General features: G+C 27.0%; 1 protein-coding gene across 1 annotated transcript in view; it reads right to left on the bottom strand.

The window, feature by feature from the left end:
- Positions 1-20420, bottom strand: part of LOC111627983 (cullin-3-like) — a 126803-nt gene that overhangs the window by 101173 nt on the left and 5210 nt on the right. Inside the window, exon 2 of the mRNA XM_023371686.1 lies at positions 17307-17487. Within this exon, the coding sequence (XP_023227454.1) occupies positions 17307-17399 (93 nt within the window). The 5' untranslated portion in view covers positions 17400-17487. The remainder of the gene's footprint in view (positions 1-17306; positions 17488-20420) is intronic.

The raw sequence follows: 20420 nt of genomic DNA, 5'->3' as shown, positions 1-20420 counted from the left end.
ATTTGTTCATAAAACAAAATACAAACTTTTTATAGCATGAAAGAATGATGATATAAAACACTCACTAATAAGATTAATTTCCAATTTTCTTTAGTTATATTCTGCTTTATTGGATAGCTCAAAACAGTAATAATAAATAATAATACAAAAGTCCAAAGTACTTTAAAATTTTCTGAATCATCATCAGATGTGTACTGCTCCCTAACACACACACACATTTTTTTTTTTTTTTGAAATCAGTACTTGAAACAGCATAACTTTCAAATTTAAACAAGTTCTAAAAGTTACAAATAAAACTAACTCAAAAAAATGAAAAACAAAATTGAAACCAGATGCAAATAATCAAAAGATAATCTTTTTTTCTTTCCAGCAAAAACAGAATGTTTTTTTATATTGGGGTTGATGGTAGACCTGACATAGGCCTATAAATCAGTCTGAAAACACTTGTTCCAGTAAACATTTTATTGAAAAGAAGAAAAGGTTATTTTTGATATTTAAGCACTAACTCATAAGCACAACAACTCTAGATGTACAGTACTGTACATCATCCCACAAAGAATTTCTATTGTATTAAATTTAAAAAATTTGTTTAATTTGAAACTTTTCTTAAAATATATTTCTGATGATAAGCTGGGAGGCTTGAAATTACTAAGGATTTTGCATAGGATATGAGCTCCTTAATAATGCAGAGTATAACTAAACCTTTATTAATGTAACTATAACCAATTTTATGAAATAAAAAAAAAAAATATGTCAACAAAATATAACATACATTTAAAAACTCAAAATATTATTTATTTTGAAATATCTTCTAGTTCATTTGTAAATCTAAATTATAGTTAAACTTTTTTAGAGATCATAGATTATTATTTATTCTGTATATATATAAAGTTATTTTGATTATGTTTTTGATTATATTAATATTTATTTTAACAGTATGAAATAATATAATTCTAAATTAATTTTATATATTAATACATTTTAATTTTATTTTAGTTTATAAAATAACTATTAAAATGAAATTATAAAGCCTTTCTTCATAAACTAATACCATAATAAATTGAGTCTATTTAGTCTGCAACTTGGCCAACTCCATGATCTAGCAAGTCTGAAATTTACTACAATTAGTTTATGAATTATTTTTAAGAATGGCTTGGTTAGAAATACTAAGGAATCAGATTTGTATTTACATCTGCAACCTCATATGTTTGTTATCATTTGGAAAAACTATCATTTTTATTTTTGAGGTCTTAAAGCTGCAATTATCTTCAATTGCGATTTACATAAAAAATGGCTAACATTTTAAAAATGTATAGCTGTTTCATCACAAATATATTATTTGTTCAAACTTTGATATAGTTTAAGTGTTTAATTAAGATATTATATTCATCTAATGTTTTGATTTTTATAAATCCTGTAAGCAACTTTTGTTTAACTTTAAAAAATTAATAAAATAATGAATCCATCCTATTTGAAACACAGTTATTTTTTATAAAATGTCAACAGAAAATAGCTGATCACTTCTGTAATCTAGTATTTGTCAGGTTATATAAGAATATTTCATATTTCAATTGGTAAAAACATTCCACCAAAATTAATTTACAAAATAAATCAAATTAAGTAGATAAAAAAGGCATTAAAATTATCAATTTCTTTAAATAAAAATAAGAGATTTGAACATATCAATTAAGATCTCTCCAAAAAATTACAGAAAATAATAATCATAGATTATAACAATTAGAATAATATTAGAATTATAACAGAAAAGACAAAATTATAGATTAATAAAAATAATTATTTTTTAAATGATTAAATATTTTTACTATTAATTATCAACTTGATTAAAAATAAAAAACATCTAAAACAAAAATTTAAAGCTATCATTAATTTATAACATAAAATTTAAATAATTTTTTTCAAAATAAAATGAAAATAAAACTCAAAAAATATATTAATTTAAATTTATGGAAAACAAATAAACAAATTTCAATAAAGAAAAGGTAAAATTAGTTAATAGTCAAAACAATAATCATATTAACATAACACATTAACTTAAAAATATTTAAGAAAAATGAAAATAATTTTAAGATACTTGAAAACAGTTTATATGAAGAGCACATTCAATTTCAATTACAATGCTCTTGTTATAGAATTTGTTAATAGTTTAAAAATTGCCTTAATACAAGAATAAGGAAAACAGAACAGTCATATGAGTCATCTAGTGTCAAAATTAGCAATTCCCATTTGGAAAATTTTCATAAGAAAAATTCAATTATTTCAAGAGAAAGTTCTGTTTTATATGTAGACTGTAATGATAAACTGATTTAAAATAGTTTAATTTTAAGATAAGATCAACTACTACATAAACATATACTTAATATAAGAAATGTTTTTGTGCCATACATTCTTGGAGATGGTTAAGTATTGAACTAAACACCTCAGGATATATAATAAATGCACCTGAAAATTATAGTAATAAAGTCAAAATTTGTACAACGTAAAATTATTATAAACTTGGAAATGACTATTTATTTAAAATATAAATAGCCTAATTCATACAATGGGGAGTTAAATTTATGTCAAGTACTACTGTTGTATTGTATCAAACTTAGAACTAGTTTTTAATTTATCATTTCAAAATTTTTATATTCAATCCTGTTAATCTGAAAATATTAACTTTTTAAACATTAACTTAAAAGTAAAATATCATAAATATAAATTACCAAACAGCATATAATATAAGCATATGTTATAGACATAAAAATAAATTAAGTGTGTGCTCAATATACATATATGATTTAATTTCATATTAATAGTTTTATATAACACTTATATATATACATTTATTAATATTTTTTTGTAATGTTATTCATTTTTCTATTCATATAATTAATTTATAATTTATGAAATTTACAACAGACAAAAATATTTTTAATAAATATTTTTGATTCATTGAAAATTTATTAGCAAATTTTTCTTGTATTTTAAGATAACAAGAATAGCGCAACCTAAATATTTAGATCAATGTAAATCGTGTTAAAACCAATTTATGCATATTTGAAGCATGCAATGCCATAACGTTGTTAAGTGCCTTTTTCTCTAAATACATTTTATCGAAGAATCAAATTCTAAATGCAATATTTTCTGTGGCAAAAGAATATTGCAGCAATATTGGCACCTTAAGTGTCTATTTTGAAGACAAATTTACAAGATATAACGTTTAAGGCACCAGAGTGCAAGTCACATGACTTTTGGCACTTAAAACATTACAGCTTATATTTACATCATTTTGATATTGTGGAGAATTTGTAACCTAGTGAGTTTTTTACCATTTTATTGTAAAATTTATGTATTCATTCATTAGAAAAAGTGGTTTTTACCTCTCCCGAAAAGTTTCTTTTTTGGCATTTACAACATTACGGCATTGCATGCTTCATTTATACTTCAATCTATTTACAATCTTCAAAAAAAAAAAAATGATGTAACAAATATTAAATCTGCATCAAATACAAAACAATAAATTATATATTCTTTGACATTATAATATATAAATAAATAAATTCATAAACTTAATTTAAAAGCCAAGCAAAATATCTATACAAGTATATCAAACTAAAACAAAACAATACTTAAATGACAAGCTGTTAAAACATAATACCTCAGAGAATAGCATGATTACAGATAAGCATTGTGTAAGAAAAAAACTCACTAATTTGAAAGAAATGTGTATAAGAATTTCAATTTAACATCTGATGTAAGAATCATTGATTAAAAAAACATATTTGAATCATCATCATCTCTAAATCCTGTTACCTGTGGTATTGAGAGGAGATAAAGTTTACATGTGTTGACTCTTGCTACCTGGTGTTTGTCTGTCTCAACATGTTGAATGATTATAATATAATATTTAATGTGGTTGCATATGAAACATATTTTGTATATATTATATATAAATGACCATTGAAATATAATTAGGCCTAGAATGATAAGTATTAGTATAATCTTGATATAATCTAAGCTTCTTTTAACGTATAAATACATATTCGGACATGATTACAGTCCATTATATATTTAATTATTAATGTTAATGAATGGGCATTCTTCTATAAGTCAAAATTAAGTTTGAAAATCGGAATTAACTCACTGGAAATGCACGGATTCTCNTACGTCCTTTATGAAGGCATAGAGCCTTTACTACATGAAAATGAAAATTAATGAATACGCTGTGTACAGTAATTTACCTGATAAGACAGACCTCAGAAAAATACTTTATGAGGCATAGAGCTGTTGATAATGAAAATTAATTAACTAAGGATTTTTTTTGCCCTGCCAGGGTGTGGCCGAGTTATCCGGAGTGTCGGGTTATCGAGTGCCGAGTTTTCGAGAGTCTACTGTATTTATTAATATAATATTACACTGCATTTATATGCATTTTTACAAATAGAATACAGCTAAAAAGGTAAAAAAGACTTTGTTTTAGGGGTCAGGAATGGATTGATCCATTTTATATTGTTTCTTATGAAAAAATTTGTTTTGGTTTCAGAACAAATCAATTTTCAAACAACTTTTAGGAACAAATTATGTTCGAAAACCAAGGTTTGACTGTATTACAATTTGTACTTTTACAATGTAAATACCATGGTGATTGTTTAGATTTCAATCTAATATTTTCATGTTCCATAACTCAAACTTTCAATTTCCTTTTTGTTTCAAATATATAATTTTTATTATTTATGCATGTACCAGTACATGGAATACAATACACCCATGGTTCCCAATTAGTGGTATGCGTACTCCTGGGGATACATGAAATTGCATGAAGGGGTATGCGCGGCAATCTAAAATCAGTCGATTTAAAATTTAAATGCATGAGATGAAGCAATCAAAAAATAATGGGTGGACCATCAAAAATTCAGAAATTTACAACATGATGTCGAATGCACAAATTCGTTTATTTATAACTAAAAATATTATTGAAATTTCATCAAAAAAATGCATTTGTGACAATACCTAAACAAAATTCTTACACAAGAAACAGAAATTGTGTTAATTGTACAATCATCATTATTATCATGTCAGCAAAGCAGCAATAAAATATTTACTACCATTTTGCACAACATACCTCTGTAAGAGCGGATTTTCGGCCATGACAAACATGAAAACTAAACATTGTCACCGACTTCAACTTGAAGATGACTTAAGACTGAAGCTGACCAAAAAGCAACCAGATTTTACAAAGTTGTGCAAAGAAAATCATGCACATTTGTTACATTAAAATTAAATAACCTTATGTTATTTTCATTATTATTAGAATTGTATTTTAAAGGTAATAAATGTAAAACAAACTTATTGTATTTATCACTAACTGTCTACCCACAGCTTCGCCCACATTATATCGAATTTTCTCGTGAGAGTAAGATATTTTCTCACAGTAAAATGTAGCCTATGTCCATCTCCAACATGTAAGCTATCTCTGTCCCAAATTTTATTAAAACCTCTTCAGTGGTTTAGACGTGAAAAGGTAACAGACAGACAGACAGAATTACCTTCGAATTTATAATATTAGTATGGATTAATATGAATTTCTGCTGTAAGGTTGAGCTCTTTCTTGAAGTGGTACGTAGGAAAAACTAATTGGGAACCACTGCAATACACTATACTATTTGTTTCCATTTTTCCAATGTATTTTTTAAATTTGATTTTATTTTTTTTGACATTTGACATTTATTTTTATAATTCAGAACTATATTTATTTCTAAATTTTTAAATCTTTTTTATATTTACTGCATTATAATCTATTTTTATATTTATTATATTTACTGCAATATATCTAATGTAAGGAAACAATATGTACTTAATATTATCTTATATTTAACATCATATCTAGTCCTTTTATATATATCTAACCATTTATCAATTATTTTTTTAGGATGACCATTCAATAAATATTCTTCTGTATTATGAAATTAAATTATTTCTCTTATAAAATTTGAACAACAAGCTTTATATGAAATGGTTTTTTGATTACATAATTTTTCATACTTTTTAAAAATCAGTTTTTTTTTATTTATTCTTTCTGTTGTGACATCTAAATAATTAATGCTGTTATCATTTTCTAGTTCAAGCTTAATATTATTATTTAAATTATTAGCAAATTGTAACATTTCATATTGATTTATTTCCTTACTCTCAATTATTATTATTACATTGTCTACATAACAACCCAAATATTTTATTCCTTTAAGTTTTCAAATTTCTTTATGTATATTTGTCATACTTATTTCTTTGGACTTCATTTGGGACCTATTATACCATACTGATATTTGTACTATTTGTCTATATAAATTTGAAAAAATTTGCTGATTGAAAAAAATTATTCCTAAAAGTAAATTATATTAATTGAATTTTCCAATTCAGCCAATTTGGTTCTACTTTGGTCCACAAAAATGTGTTGTAAGAAGAAATATCAAAGATATTATAGTAAAGTATTACCAACCAGTGATTCTTTTACAGCTATTTGTAATCACAGCTTGATCTAAGATGTTTATAGCCCCCTTTGGTTGCATTATTTATTAATTAATGCATACAAACATAATGTCACAAGCATGAAATAGTTCTCCCAAACAAATAATATAACATCTCTCTAAAAATATAAATAATAATCGCTAACAAATCAATAAAATTCACAAGTTTCAAATTAAACATTGTTCAAACATCAAACTAGTTGATATTATGATGAATCATCTAATTTAGACTATATAGAGAAAATAACTGAAAGAAAAATAATAATATTGTACCAAACAAATAAATAGTCCTTAGAGTTTTTACTTATTTATTCAGCAAGTCTAATCAAATAGAAAATAGTTCCATAAAGTTTTTTACCTTCTGAATTGCAATATGAAGAAAAATAAGAATCCAAATGGGTGCATTGAAAAATTTTTAATATGAACTGGGTAGGATGAATTTCCTGTTTGAAAATCTGGCAACATTGTTCTAAATGAAACAGAATAGTTTACTGACAACATTGCTCTGTATGAAAGAATAATTTATGTCCAGAGACTTTGTACCCTTCTTGTCCTGTCACTTCCCACAAGTATTTAAGGAGATATTTAACTTTGCTCTCCATTGAAAGAAGTTGACTGCTGAGATGGATTTTAATAAAGTAATAGATAACTTTGCTAGAATAAAGCCTAGACAAAAGAGACTGTTGTAGTTCCATCATATATTTTTCACATTGCTACATTTTTTCATTTTATGTTTAAAATTAAAATAATTAAATAATACACATGCTTTTATTGTTTTGAGACTTCTTAAAAGATGTGTTATATAGTTTTATAGTAAGCTTATAAGCTTACTATAAAATGTTTTTATTGTATTTTGATTTTAAATACAAAATAACAATTATGTACATCCAGTAAACAGAAAATACAAATGTATAGTCTAAAATTGTTTGGTATTTGTCATGAGGCATTTTTTTGTGCTCATTCCCCTAACTTTGAAACCTGGCTATGCCTTTGGCTTCATGGAATGTATTATATAGTCTTGTGCATGATGTGGTATTTCCTAGTGTGTCTGTGAATGTTGTGTCTTTCAAGATGTGCTTTCTGTAATTTCTTTTTATGACCTGATCTTATATGGCAATCATAAATCCTTTTGTCTCTCCAAAATGACAGAGTCATCCCGGCGAGTGCCTACCATGGAGCTCCTTCCAAGCCCAAGACTAGGTAGTGGAGTCTTGAATTTTGTGCACTGCATTAGATCCAGATCAGTGTTTTGTAAGTTTAATGGTATACTGTTTTTCTCTGTACAAGTAATAGCTTTGTATAATTATGATGTTCCTTGTTTTTGTAAAAAAAACTCTTACAGTATCTGTATTTCTAATGCAGGTTTAAAATATATATAAGGCCTCAAGGAAGAATCAGCCTTTCTATGGACAGCTTAGAGTGGTGTTTGTTGTATTTTGTTAATGTTTATGTGTTCCTTTGGAGTTATTCTAATTCTAATGTGGATGTCCAATGTATTACTCCAAATATGTAAGTACTGGAACACTATAAATGTTGATTTCTTTAAATTGTGTTTTTCATTCATCTTTATTGTTAATATTGAGTTTGGTGTTGGTATTAGTATGTGCTGTTGTAATGTTTCATTAATCTTTGTTTTATTTTGCATGTTTGTGAATTTAGCCTGCTGGAATCCTAAATATCTGAAGACTTCACCATTATTCATGGAATCAATTATGTCTCAATTTCTAAGTATAAAATCATCTTTCTTCGAGATTCATTTTTTATATATGAAGTGTTCTGCATTTGTTTAGGCCAAACTCCATTTTAATGTCAATGAAATAAGTGTACAGTCGAACCCCCTATAACACTGTTGATTTTTCCATTTTATATGAAATCCATGTTGTACAAGTCACTTAGATTTTACAAACACATGAGCTGTCACATGTTGTAAAATCTAAGTGACTCATACAACATGGAATTCGTATAAAACGGAAAAATCAACAGTGTTATGGGGGGGTCGACTGTATGTAACATACAAGTGATTTAGCTGTGTTTGTGTGGATGCATAGTTTTATGTCATCAATGTACATAAGATGAGGTATGTATTGTATTATTCAGCTGTGTTTGAAGTATCCATACTTCATTTGTTTAATCTATAAGATAGTGGTTTAAGATCAGATAAAACCAAAGTGGACTAAATGAGTCTTCCTGGAAAACACCTCATCTTATGTGTATTTGAATTGTTTTGATGAGTATCATGAAGTATAGTGTTGTTCTGCACATTGTGCATTGAGTTTTCTAAAAATGTAATGAGTGTTGGATGTAATAACCACAAGTGAGGAGTACTGTCGAATGCCTTCCTGTAATCTATGTATGCTACCTGTAGGTTTCTGTTGTGTGACAAACACACAACAATAGAATCCTACATGCTCATAGAATGACTGAATCTATGCATAACTATTCCTTGCATCCTATGTGGTTTCTATGACTCATTTTGTTGCTCTGTGAGATTACTGTGTTCTTCTATGTGAAGACATTTTGCTTGTGATGCATGAAGTGATTATTTTGTAGAATTTAGGAAGGTATGTGTAGAATCTCTGGTGTGTTTTTTTTAGTTTCATTTGTGTGATACCCTGTGCAAGAAATTTTGGCATACTTTGTAGATTGTATGTGTAAAATGCTTGGCTAGTTCTTGGTGCAGAGATGTAAACTTTTTGTACCAGAATGGATGTTGTCTACACCAGTTGTCTTCCAAATGTATGTTCTTCATAATGCATGCTAAATATTGTGTATGTTTATTTTGACACAGAGCATGTTTGGTGTCTTGTGCATGTTTTCTTCTCCCTCTTCAATACAGCTTATTTCATATTTACATGAATTGGACCAAAGTGCAGAGCAATAATCTAAGCAGTTTTTCTGTTAATGTGCTGTGATTGTGTTTGTGATTTGGTAAATAGATGTCTGTAGAAAAGTGGCTCATTTTTTGTGAATAATTTACTTTGTTATAACAAAGTTATTCTATCATTTCAGCCTTTGCAACTTGATTGCTAATTTTTGTTTGTGTCAATGTAGTTCTTTCCGCATGTACGATATATTAATTTTCCTAAATATCTTTCTAATCTCTTTTATTAAGTTTAGTGTTTTTATTTTCAGTGTACTGAGTCAGTCTGTTTAATTGTTGTCTAATATCATTTATTTGTGTTTCTAGTCTTATAATTTGTCTGTGTTTTTCTATGTTGATTCTGCTTGAATGTGTTTTGGCAATGTGTATGTATTTAGACAGTGTATTTTAAGTATTTGCAGTTTCTATGTGGGTCTAAACCTCGTTAGTGTTTCTATACATTTTCTGATAATATCTATGATTCCAGTAAATGGAGTCTAATATATTTTAGTTAGTATTTCAATGAAAGTAGTGTGACCTTATTATACACTTTTGCTATAGGATATCATATATCAAACCTATATTTTAGTTCCAGCTTGTGATAGCATACTGTATGTTTTAGGTTGCCCTATGTGTCATGTACATGATACATAAATTTAGACTTGCACGTATAAATCTAAATAGAGTCAGAAAGCTTGAGATTAAATTATATGTCAGGTTCACTTAAACCAGTGTTTTTCAACCTGTGAGTCACGACCCCCAGGGGGTCGCAAAGCCTTATGCAGGAGTCGTGGGTAAAAGAAAAATACAAGTGTTTGTAGGTCCTACACTACAATAAAGAAAACTACAATTTCAGTGTGAAGGCTGTACCTGTTTATTTTACAATACAATTGGTTTTTCAATTGATATTTAGGTCTCAACAGAAAGAAAATTAAATACGTAGTTTTTAAAATCATTGATATAGTTTTAATATGGCCCTGGGAGGGGTTGCCAGAATTTTTTAACTTGTAAAGGGGTCGTGTATTCAAGAAGGTTGAAAAACACTGACTTAAACAGTAGCATATATCTTATTGTAAATATCTGCACTGATAAAAATAAATAAATTAAAATCCTGTACATATTATTTTTTAAATGTATATAAAAAGGAAAATAACTGATTACTACTATAATGAACAGTTCAAAACTTTTCATATAATGTTCATTTTTATAAATTCATAAAAAAATTATAAATCAACAAACTGACAAATTCAACAAAAAAATTTTAATTACATATTTTTACTACAGTATTGCATCCTATCAGTTTTGCTAAAAGAAAGCTCAACATTCTGAGTATTTGAAAATAGTCATTCAGTTTTATGTACAAGTATTTATTACATGATAAAGTCTGCTAGATAACTGAAAAGTATTTGATAACAATTTTTAAAATCATTACACACATTATTAGCTTAATGCACTAAACATAGAAGAAATTAAGCCAAATATTAAAAAATTAGCCATAAAACAAATTTTATTCAATAACTTAATAAAATTTGTTCATAAAACAAAATACAAACTTTTTATAGCATGAAAGAATGATGATATAAAACACTCACTAATAAGATTAATTTCCAATTTTCTTTAGTTATATTCTGCTTTATTGGATAGCTCAAAACAGTAATAATAAATAATAATACAAAAGTCCAAAGTACTTTAAAATTTTCTGAATCATCATCAGATGTGTACTGCTCCCTAACACACACACACATTTTTTTTTTTTTTTGAAATCAGTACTTGAAACAGCATAACTTTCAAATTTAAACAAGTTCTAAAAGTTACAAATAAAACTAACTCAAAAAAATGAAAAACAAAATTGAAACCAGATGCAAATAATCAAAAGATAATCTTTTTTTCTTTCCAGCAAAAACAGAATGTTTTTTTATATTGGGGTTGATGGTAGACCTGACATAGGCCTATAAATCAGTCTGAAAACACTTGTTCCAGTAAACATTTTATTGAAAAGAAGAAAAGGTTATTTTTGATATTTAAGCACTAACTCATAAGCACAACAACTCTAGATGTACAGTACTGTACATCATCCCACAAAGAATTTCTATTGTATTAAATTTAAAAAATTTGTTTAATTTGAAACTTTTCTTAAAATATATTTCTGATGATAAGCTGGGAGGCTTGAAATTACTAAGGATTTTGCATAGGATATGAGCTCCTTAATAATGCAGAGTATAACTAAACCTTTATTAATGTAACTATAACCAATTTTATGAAATAAAAAAAAAAAATATGTCAACAAAATATAACATACATTTAAAAACTCAAAATATTATTTATTTTGAAATATCTTCTAGTTCATTTGTAAATCTAAATTATAGTTAAACTTTTTTAGAGATCATAGATTATTATTTATTCTGTATATATATAAAGTTATTTTGATTATGTTTTTGATTATATTAATATTTATTTTAACAGTATGAAATAATATAATTCTAAATTAATTTTATATATTAATACATTTTAATTTTATTTTAGTTTATAAAATAACTATTAAAATGAAATTATAAAGCCTTTCTTCATAAACTAATACCATAATAAATTGAGTCTATTTAGTCTGCAACTTGGCCAACTCCATGATCTAGCAAGTCTGAAATTTACTACAATTAGTTTATGAATTATTTTTAAGAATGGCTTGGTTAGAAATACTAAGGAATCAGATTTGTATTTACATCTGCAACCTCATATGTTTGTTATCATTTGGAAAAACTATCATTTTTATTTTTGAGGTCTTAAAGCTGCAATTATCTTCAATTGCGATTTACATAAAAAATGGCTAACATTTTAAAAATGTATAGCTGTTTCATCACAAATATATTATTTGTTCAAACTTTGATATAGTTTAAGTGTTTAATTAAGATATTATATTCATCTAATGTTTTGATTTTTATAAATCCTGTAAGCAACTTTTGTTTAACTTTAAAAAATTAATAAAATAATGAATCCATCCTATTTGAAACACAGTTATTTTTTATAAAATGTCAACAGAAAATAGCTGATCACTTCTGTAATCTAGTATTTGTCAGGTTATATAAGAATATTTCATATTTCAATTGGTAAAAACATTCCACCAAAATTAATTTACAAAATAAATCAAATTAAGTAGATAAAAAAGGCATTAAAATTATCAATTTCTTTAAATAAAAATAAGAGATTTGAACATATCAATTAAGATCTCTCCAAAAAATTACAGAAAATAATAATCATAGATTATAACAATTAGAATAATATTAGAATTATAACAGAAAAGACAAAATTATAGATTAATAAAAATAATTATTTTTTAAATGATTAAATATTTTTACTATTAATTATCAACTTGATTAAAAATAAAAAACATCTAAAACAAAAATTTAAAGCTATCATTAATTTATAACATAAAATTTAAATAATTTTTTTCAAAATAAAATGAAAATAAAACTCAAAAAATATATTAATTTAAATTTATGGAAAACAAATAAACAAATTTCAATAAAGAAAAGGTAAAATTAGTTAATAGTCAAAACAATAATCATATTAACATAACACATTAACTTAAAAATATTTAAGAAAAATGAAAATAATTTTAAGATACTTGAAAACAGTTTATATGAAGAGCACATTCAATTTCAATTACAATGCTCTTGTTATAGAATTTGTTAATAGTTTAAAAATTGCCTTAATACAAGAATAAGGAAAACAGAACAGTCATATGAGTCATCTAGTGTCAAAATTAGCAATTCCCATTTGGAAAATTTTCATAAGAAAAATTCAATTATTTCAAGAGAAAGTTCTGTTTTATATGTAGACTGTAATGATAAACTGATTTAAAATAGTTTAATTTTAAGATAAGATCAACTACTACATAAACATATACTTAATATAAGAAATGTTTTTGTGCCATACATTCTTGGAGATGGTTAAGTATTGAACTAAACACCTCAGGATATATAATAAATGCACCTGAAAATTATAGTAATAAAGTCAAAATTTGTACAACGTAAAATTATTATAAACTTGGAAATGACTATTTATTTAAAATATAAATAGCCTAATTCATACAATGGGGAGTTAAATTTATGTCAAGTACTACTGTTGTATTGTATCAAACTTAGAACTAGTTTTTAATTTATCATTTCAAAATTTTTATATTCAATCCTGTTAATCTGAAAATATTAACTTTTTAAACATTAACTTAAAAGTAAAATATCATAAATATAAATTACCAAACAGCATATAATATAAGCATATGTTATAGACATAAAAATAAATTAAGTGTGTGCTCAATATACATATATGATTTAATTTCATATTAATAGTTTTATATAACACTTATATATATACATTTATTAATATTTTTTTGTAATGTTATTCATTTTTCTATTCATATAATTAATTTATAATTTATGAAATTTACAACAGACAAAAATATTTTTAATAAATATTTTTGATTCATTGAAAATTTATTAGCAAATTTTTCTTGTATTTTAAGATAACAAGAATAGCGCAACCTAAATATTTAGATCAATGTAAATCGTGTTAAAACCAATTTATGCATATTTGAAGCATGCAATGCCATAACGTTGTTAAGTGCCTTTTTCTCTAAATACATTTTATCGAAGAATCAAATTCTAAATGCAATATTTTCTGTGGCAAAAGAATATTGCAGCAATATTGGCACCTTAAGTGTCTATTTTGAAGACAAATTTACAAGATATAACGTTTAAGGCACCAGAGTGCAAGTCACATGACTTTTGGCACTTAAAACATTACAGCTTATATTTACATCATTTTGATATTGTGGAGAATTTGTAACCTAGTGAGTTTTTTACCATTTTATTGTAAAATTTATGTATTCATTCATTAGAAAAAGTGGTTTTTACCTCTCCCGAAAAGTTTCTTTTTTGGCATTTACAACATTACGGCATTGCATGCTTCATTTATACTTCAATCTATTTACAATCTTCAAAAAAAAAAAAATGATGTAACAAATATTAAATCTGCATCAAATACAAAACAATAAATTATATATTCTTTGACATTATAATATATAAATAAATAAATTCATAAACTTAATTTAAAAGCCAAGCAAAATATCTATACAAGTATATCAAACTAAAACAAAACAATACTTAAATGACAAGCTGTTAAAACATAATACCTCAGAGAATAGCATGATTACAGATAAGCATTGTGTAAGAAAAAAACTCACTAATTTGAAAGAAATGTGTATAAGAATTTCAATTTAACATCTGATGTAAGAATCATTGATTAAAAAAACATATTTGAATCATCATCATCTCTAAATCCTGTTACCTGTGGTATTGAGAGGAGATAAAGTTTACATGTGTTGACTCTTGCTACCTGGTGTTTGTCTGTCTCAACATGTTGAATGATTATAATATAATATTTAATGTGGTTGCATATGATACATATTTTGTATATATTATATATAAATGACCATTGAAATATAATTAGGCCTAGAATGATAAGTATTAGTATAATCTTGATATAATCTAAGCTTCTTTTAACGTATAAATACATATTCGGACATGATTACAGTCCATTATATATTTAATTATTAATGTTAATGAATGGGCATTCTTCTATAAGTCAAAATTAAGTTTGAAAATCGGAATTAACTCACTGGAAATGCACGGATTCTCATTTTGGACGATTCCCTCTTTTGTTTCAAACTCATGATTGAAAAGATTTTCAAATTAAACGTTTAATAGATTAAAACGTAATCGTTCATTCGGATTTTAGTTATTCCAGTGTTTATATTTTTGATTTAAAACCTCTTTTGAATCTAAACGAAAACCTGAAGAACCAGCCGATAGGACGCTTGACATAATTCCATAACGTAATGTGTCGATTCGATAAATAGTACCGATAGAATGAGAAATATTTTAACGCCTATAATAAAATTTAATATAATATTTTGAAATATTTTATATTTTTGTTAATTAATTTATATTTTATTAATTTATTATTTAGATTAAGTTGTCGATAAAACGATTTTATTCCTAATACCACTTTGCCACGTTACCTTAATAGACTTTACGTATAAATGCGCGCAATTTTAATTTTTGAAAAAATTATTTTTCAATTTTTGTACTTTAATTAGAATATTAATTCTAATTATTTAAAAATTTTATAAAATTAATCAGTTTCTATTAATTATTAGTACTTATAATTTTTAAATATAACATTTCAAAAATGTTTAATACGATGTATTTGCAAATCCTCCATTTTTAAAGAACATATACTTACATTTAGTTTAAAATATTTATTTTATAACAACAATTAATTTGTTTGTACATATATGTTTTTATTTGTGTTTCTTTATACTTTTATTATTATTTTGTAAAATTTGTTTTTTAAACTTTTAATAACGATTTTATTCATTACAGTAACCATACACGTTTCTTTTACTCTTTCCGTTCTGTAGGCACTAATAGGATCATTTTAATCATAACCATCGTGTGTTTGATCAGGCCCACAAAGGATACGGTCTGGTATTGAAGGATTAGCCCGACATCTTTATCATATATTATTTTAGTTTCCAGTGTACCGGCGGTTATGAAGTATGTTGATACTCCGCCGGCTTAAAGCCCGTAACTCTGTAAGAAATTTTTTCTTACAGAGTTACGGTCCCGCATGCTGCCCGCCGGAGGCCTACGAATTTTATTTCAGGCCTACATCCGGAAAAAGTTGCTCATCGCTGGTTTATACGATAAAATAAATTACCGTTGAATCAACTGCATAAATAGACAGCCCCAAACCGGGATAACTTTATTACAATTCTATTTTACAAATTTTTTGGACAAACATTTTCATATATAACACATTCCGAACACAGTACGGAAAAAAACCCACCAACTTAAAAAAGTGATGAACAAAAGGAAATCTGCAGTTGAACTTGATAACATTTTTCCTTCCCATTGATGGTGATGGATGAGAAAGCCGGATAGCCAAGGCGATTAAGCCATCAGTTTACTGTTTTGGGGACCAGGGATCGAATTTGGGTGACAAACCAGAAATTTTTCATGGGCATATTGGATATATTTGACACACATCTCTTACCACTTTGCCGTTTCTATTGAGCCCACAATGAGCTTGGAAAAATTTTTTAGTGCCCATAGAGCAGAATGAGACAGACTCCCAAAAAAGTAAACCAGAGGGAATGAAAATAATTAGGGTTACAATGAAGGATACCAACTTTTAATGGTGAAAAGGGATGAGTTTTAAAAAACACAACTCCTCAATCATTTTTTAGAACATTTCCGAACAATTTTTCAAAAATAACTGAAATGTCAAACATCATATAGACCGACATATAGACTATTACAACAAGGCAAAGTTGCCAGTTTAGTGTAAAATCCACCAGATCTAAAAACCTATCATAATGTAATATTTTTATCGTTCGAAAACAGGCTTTCCGAACACACTTTTAATATTTCACGTGGTTTATAAACCAATGTTAGTGTTGTCAAGTTTAAAGCTTTAAAAAACTAATGAATACTGGAAATATAGCAAAAGTGAATGAGACGTACTTTGGAATGATGCGTCTTAACTAGAAGATTATAATGTATAATAAGTGATATAATTTTTTTTATTCGATTTTAGATATTTTGTATTAAGAAAAGCAAATTTGTATTAAGAAAAGTCGTTCGAGAAACAGAAGGGAAAAACAGTGTCATGAAAACTATTTTTAACTGGTGATCCGCCTTATTTAGATCCTTTCCAAATATCGAATTAATATTATGCATAATTTTTAGTCAATTCATTCCCACAAAAAGTAATGGACTGATTGAAAATTATACATAATCTTATTAAGTAGTACTGTATTAAAACTGATTAGTAAAAAGTAATTAAAACCATATACAGTGACCAACCTGGATTCGATCTGATTCAGATCTCCATAATTTTTCATGGGAAATACAGATCGGATCACCACTCCATCCTTCACCTAGGCTAATCGAATCCATTGATGGTATTTAGCCTGATCGACACATTTAGCCTTAAATTGTGCTGTGCCTGGCGTCAATCAATTAATCCAAGTTTTAAAAAATGAAACTAAAAAATATTTAGTAGAAAATCCTTGTATAACATTTAATATTTGGGATTATAATGGTCATCCAAAATATTTTATTTTACATCAGGTAAAGTTTTTAAATTTGTTTTCATTTTGAATTTATTTATTTACAACAAGATCCCGCTTAACGCTGCCTCGCTTAACGCTGATTCGATATAACGCCGTCTGCTCGAAGCCTTAAAAAAAAAGCTCAAAATTTACGCTGATTTAAATTATCGCAGAATTTTATTGATTCGTACATAATACAATTATTTACGAACACGAACCAATCAGAAAAAGGTGGCAAAAAGATGTACTTTCTTTAAATCTATGTTTGTTCGGTACAATTTTGGAAAAAAATATAACATCATAGACGTCATAGGCAATATCGACTTAGCTTGGCAAGAATTAACTGATAAATGCACGAACAAAGTATGGAAGAAGTTATGGCTGAAAGTATTCAAGAATCCTCAACGAGAAGAGCCTATCGTTGTATCGTTAGGTTGACCAAACTCAACTTAATCGATACAGCAAGACTAGGAGATGTAGACGAACAGGATATTGAGGAGTTACCGCAGATTTCTGGTCAGAGTCTTACCAACGACGACCTTCAAGAACTGGCAGAACAAGGAATCCATGTAGAACTGGAAAATAGAGATTCTGAAAACGAAGAACCCAAAAAATTTCTCTACAGATTTCCTTAGTAAAAGTTTGATAATGATAATGAAATCGTTGATCAAATTGTAGCGAATGATCTAAATTTTGAAATGAGTGCAAAAGCAAGACGAGGCGTTTTGGATGCGATCTTCTGTTACCGACATTTGCTTAAGGAAAGAAAAAAACGACAAATAAAACTTCACGACTTTATTGCATAAAAAAAAGAAAAAAACAAGAATTCAGAAAAGTTAGGACCTTCGTCACAAAAAATGAACTATTAATATATTATTATACATTTCTGTGTGCATATGTTTGTGTGTTATTTAACATATATTATTATACAAAGTAATATAAAAATAACTTAAAATTAAAGTAAATTTTTTTATTTTCGGTCGCGTGTTCCCCTATCCCTATTTAATGTTAAAATGACCTCGTTTAACGCTGTTTCGTTTAGCGCTTTGTTGTCTAGGAACGCATCCCCCGCGTTAAGCGGGGTCTTACTATATTTATTTATCTTATGAAAAAACAACCCGAATATTTTAGAGAATCGCTCAAAGGCACATGCTATTTAGAATTTGCTTATATGATTAATATGCTCTTCTCCAGTCTCTATATATTCTAAATTAGTTTTATAATGCAGAAAAAAGTACAATAGAAAATTTTTTACGGAAAAAATATTATAATTATATATCACAAAAATTATTTTACGCTAATTGTATGCACTATGCATTTGTTGATTTATATAATTAATTTGGATGATATAAACCAGCAGTCGCCAACCTTTCTGACCTCACGGACCACTAAATTCACAATTTTGAATCCTGCGGACCATTACCGTAAATTTTTTAAACGATACAAACAAACATCTATAGAATAATTATAATAAAAGTTCCATTTTACGTTATTAATATGAAATTCACTTGTTTATGACAAATTAGTATAAAGTTTCCTGCAGCTTTTTTTAAATAAATTCATGAAATCTTGGCTCTTTTCCACGAAGGATGACAATCGCACTCACATTATTTATTGATTTATTGACATTATTATTTATAGATAAAAGTCATTCGTGTTTTGTTTTAGATTCGAATAAAAAAAAACCCTAATGGATGAGAAAAAACAACCAATGAGTATTTTGCATTTCTTTCGCAATACTTCGTGTAACCTTCAGTTGATCATTGTCCAAATTTCTCCACGGACCACCAGCATTTTCTCATATAATATACCGGTTGGCGGCTGCTGGTATAAACAATTTCACTTTTGACTTAAATCACAGTTTTTTTTATTTTAAAAGTAATACAATAGGAAGCGTGCAAACATTTATTGTGACATCGTCATAACACCGGGCTGCAATTTTTAATCATATTTTTTATTAATTTAATTTAAAATATATGCTCGCCACCTCAAATTAGTAGTGGCTAATCCCTGTATATCATACTTTTCCTGTTAGAATAGAGTCATCCCGGTCGTCTATCTAATTCCTTTCAGGGAAAAAATTTTGAATTGAAATAACGTGACTTCAGATTTGTATCGAGTTAGCGGGATGTTTTCTCTGATGAAGTAGCAAACGAAAAGCTGGTTATACAGTAGCGCTGCAGACGCGCAAGGGGTATCAGGGCTCAGCCCTGCCTACTTTTTTAAGCAGGGCAAAGCCCTTGTACTTTGTAAACATTTACCAGTATGTTGGACTTTAGACTATGTACTTCAGTCAAAAAACTAAGAAAATTAAATTTTTGCCCAGTTTTATTTATGCTGATTACGAATATATAAGTCGTTTTTTGGCCCATTTAAGACGTTTTGCAGGTATTGCGTCACAAAGTTAATCTTTGCCCATACAAAACTCCGGTAGACGGTGGCGCCTCCATTGACAGATTCAAAAAATGCCAGAGCGCCGTTTAGCGCTCTGGCATTTTTTAATTTACGACTACATTCCTTATGTACAGTACAATAATTTATTACGATCGGTTCTACACAGAGTTTTATTTATCTTTAATAGGTTATGTAAATTTATTATTACAGGAAATGAGCTCAAAAGATTTCATGGCAGTACAATATAAAATACAATGTATAGTTTTTAGTAACTTACTGACTACAGCAATATAATGAACAGTATCAAAAAGACTTTTGGATATCAAAAATACTTGTTAATTATAATTTTTCTATTGTCAAGAAGTTTTAAATTACCTTACAACTTTTTGAAAGAATTTCTTTGCATTATGTAAAGTCTGAGTTGGTGTGGATTTACTATAATTCCATTTTCACGTTTGGATTTCTACTTATC

This window comes from Centruroides sculpturatus, unplaced genomic scaffold (genome assembly GCF_000671375.1).
Source record: "Centruroides sculpturatus isolate CEXI.00-Female unplaced genomic scaffold, Cexi_2.0 scaffold487, whole genome shotgun sequence".
NCBI lineage: Eukaryota > Metazoa > Arthropoda > Arachnida > Scorpiones > Buthidae > Centruroides > Centruroides sculpturatus.
This window is presented reverse-complemented; position numbering and strand designations above follow the sequence as displayed.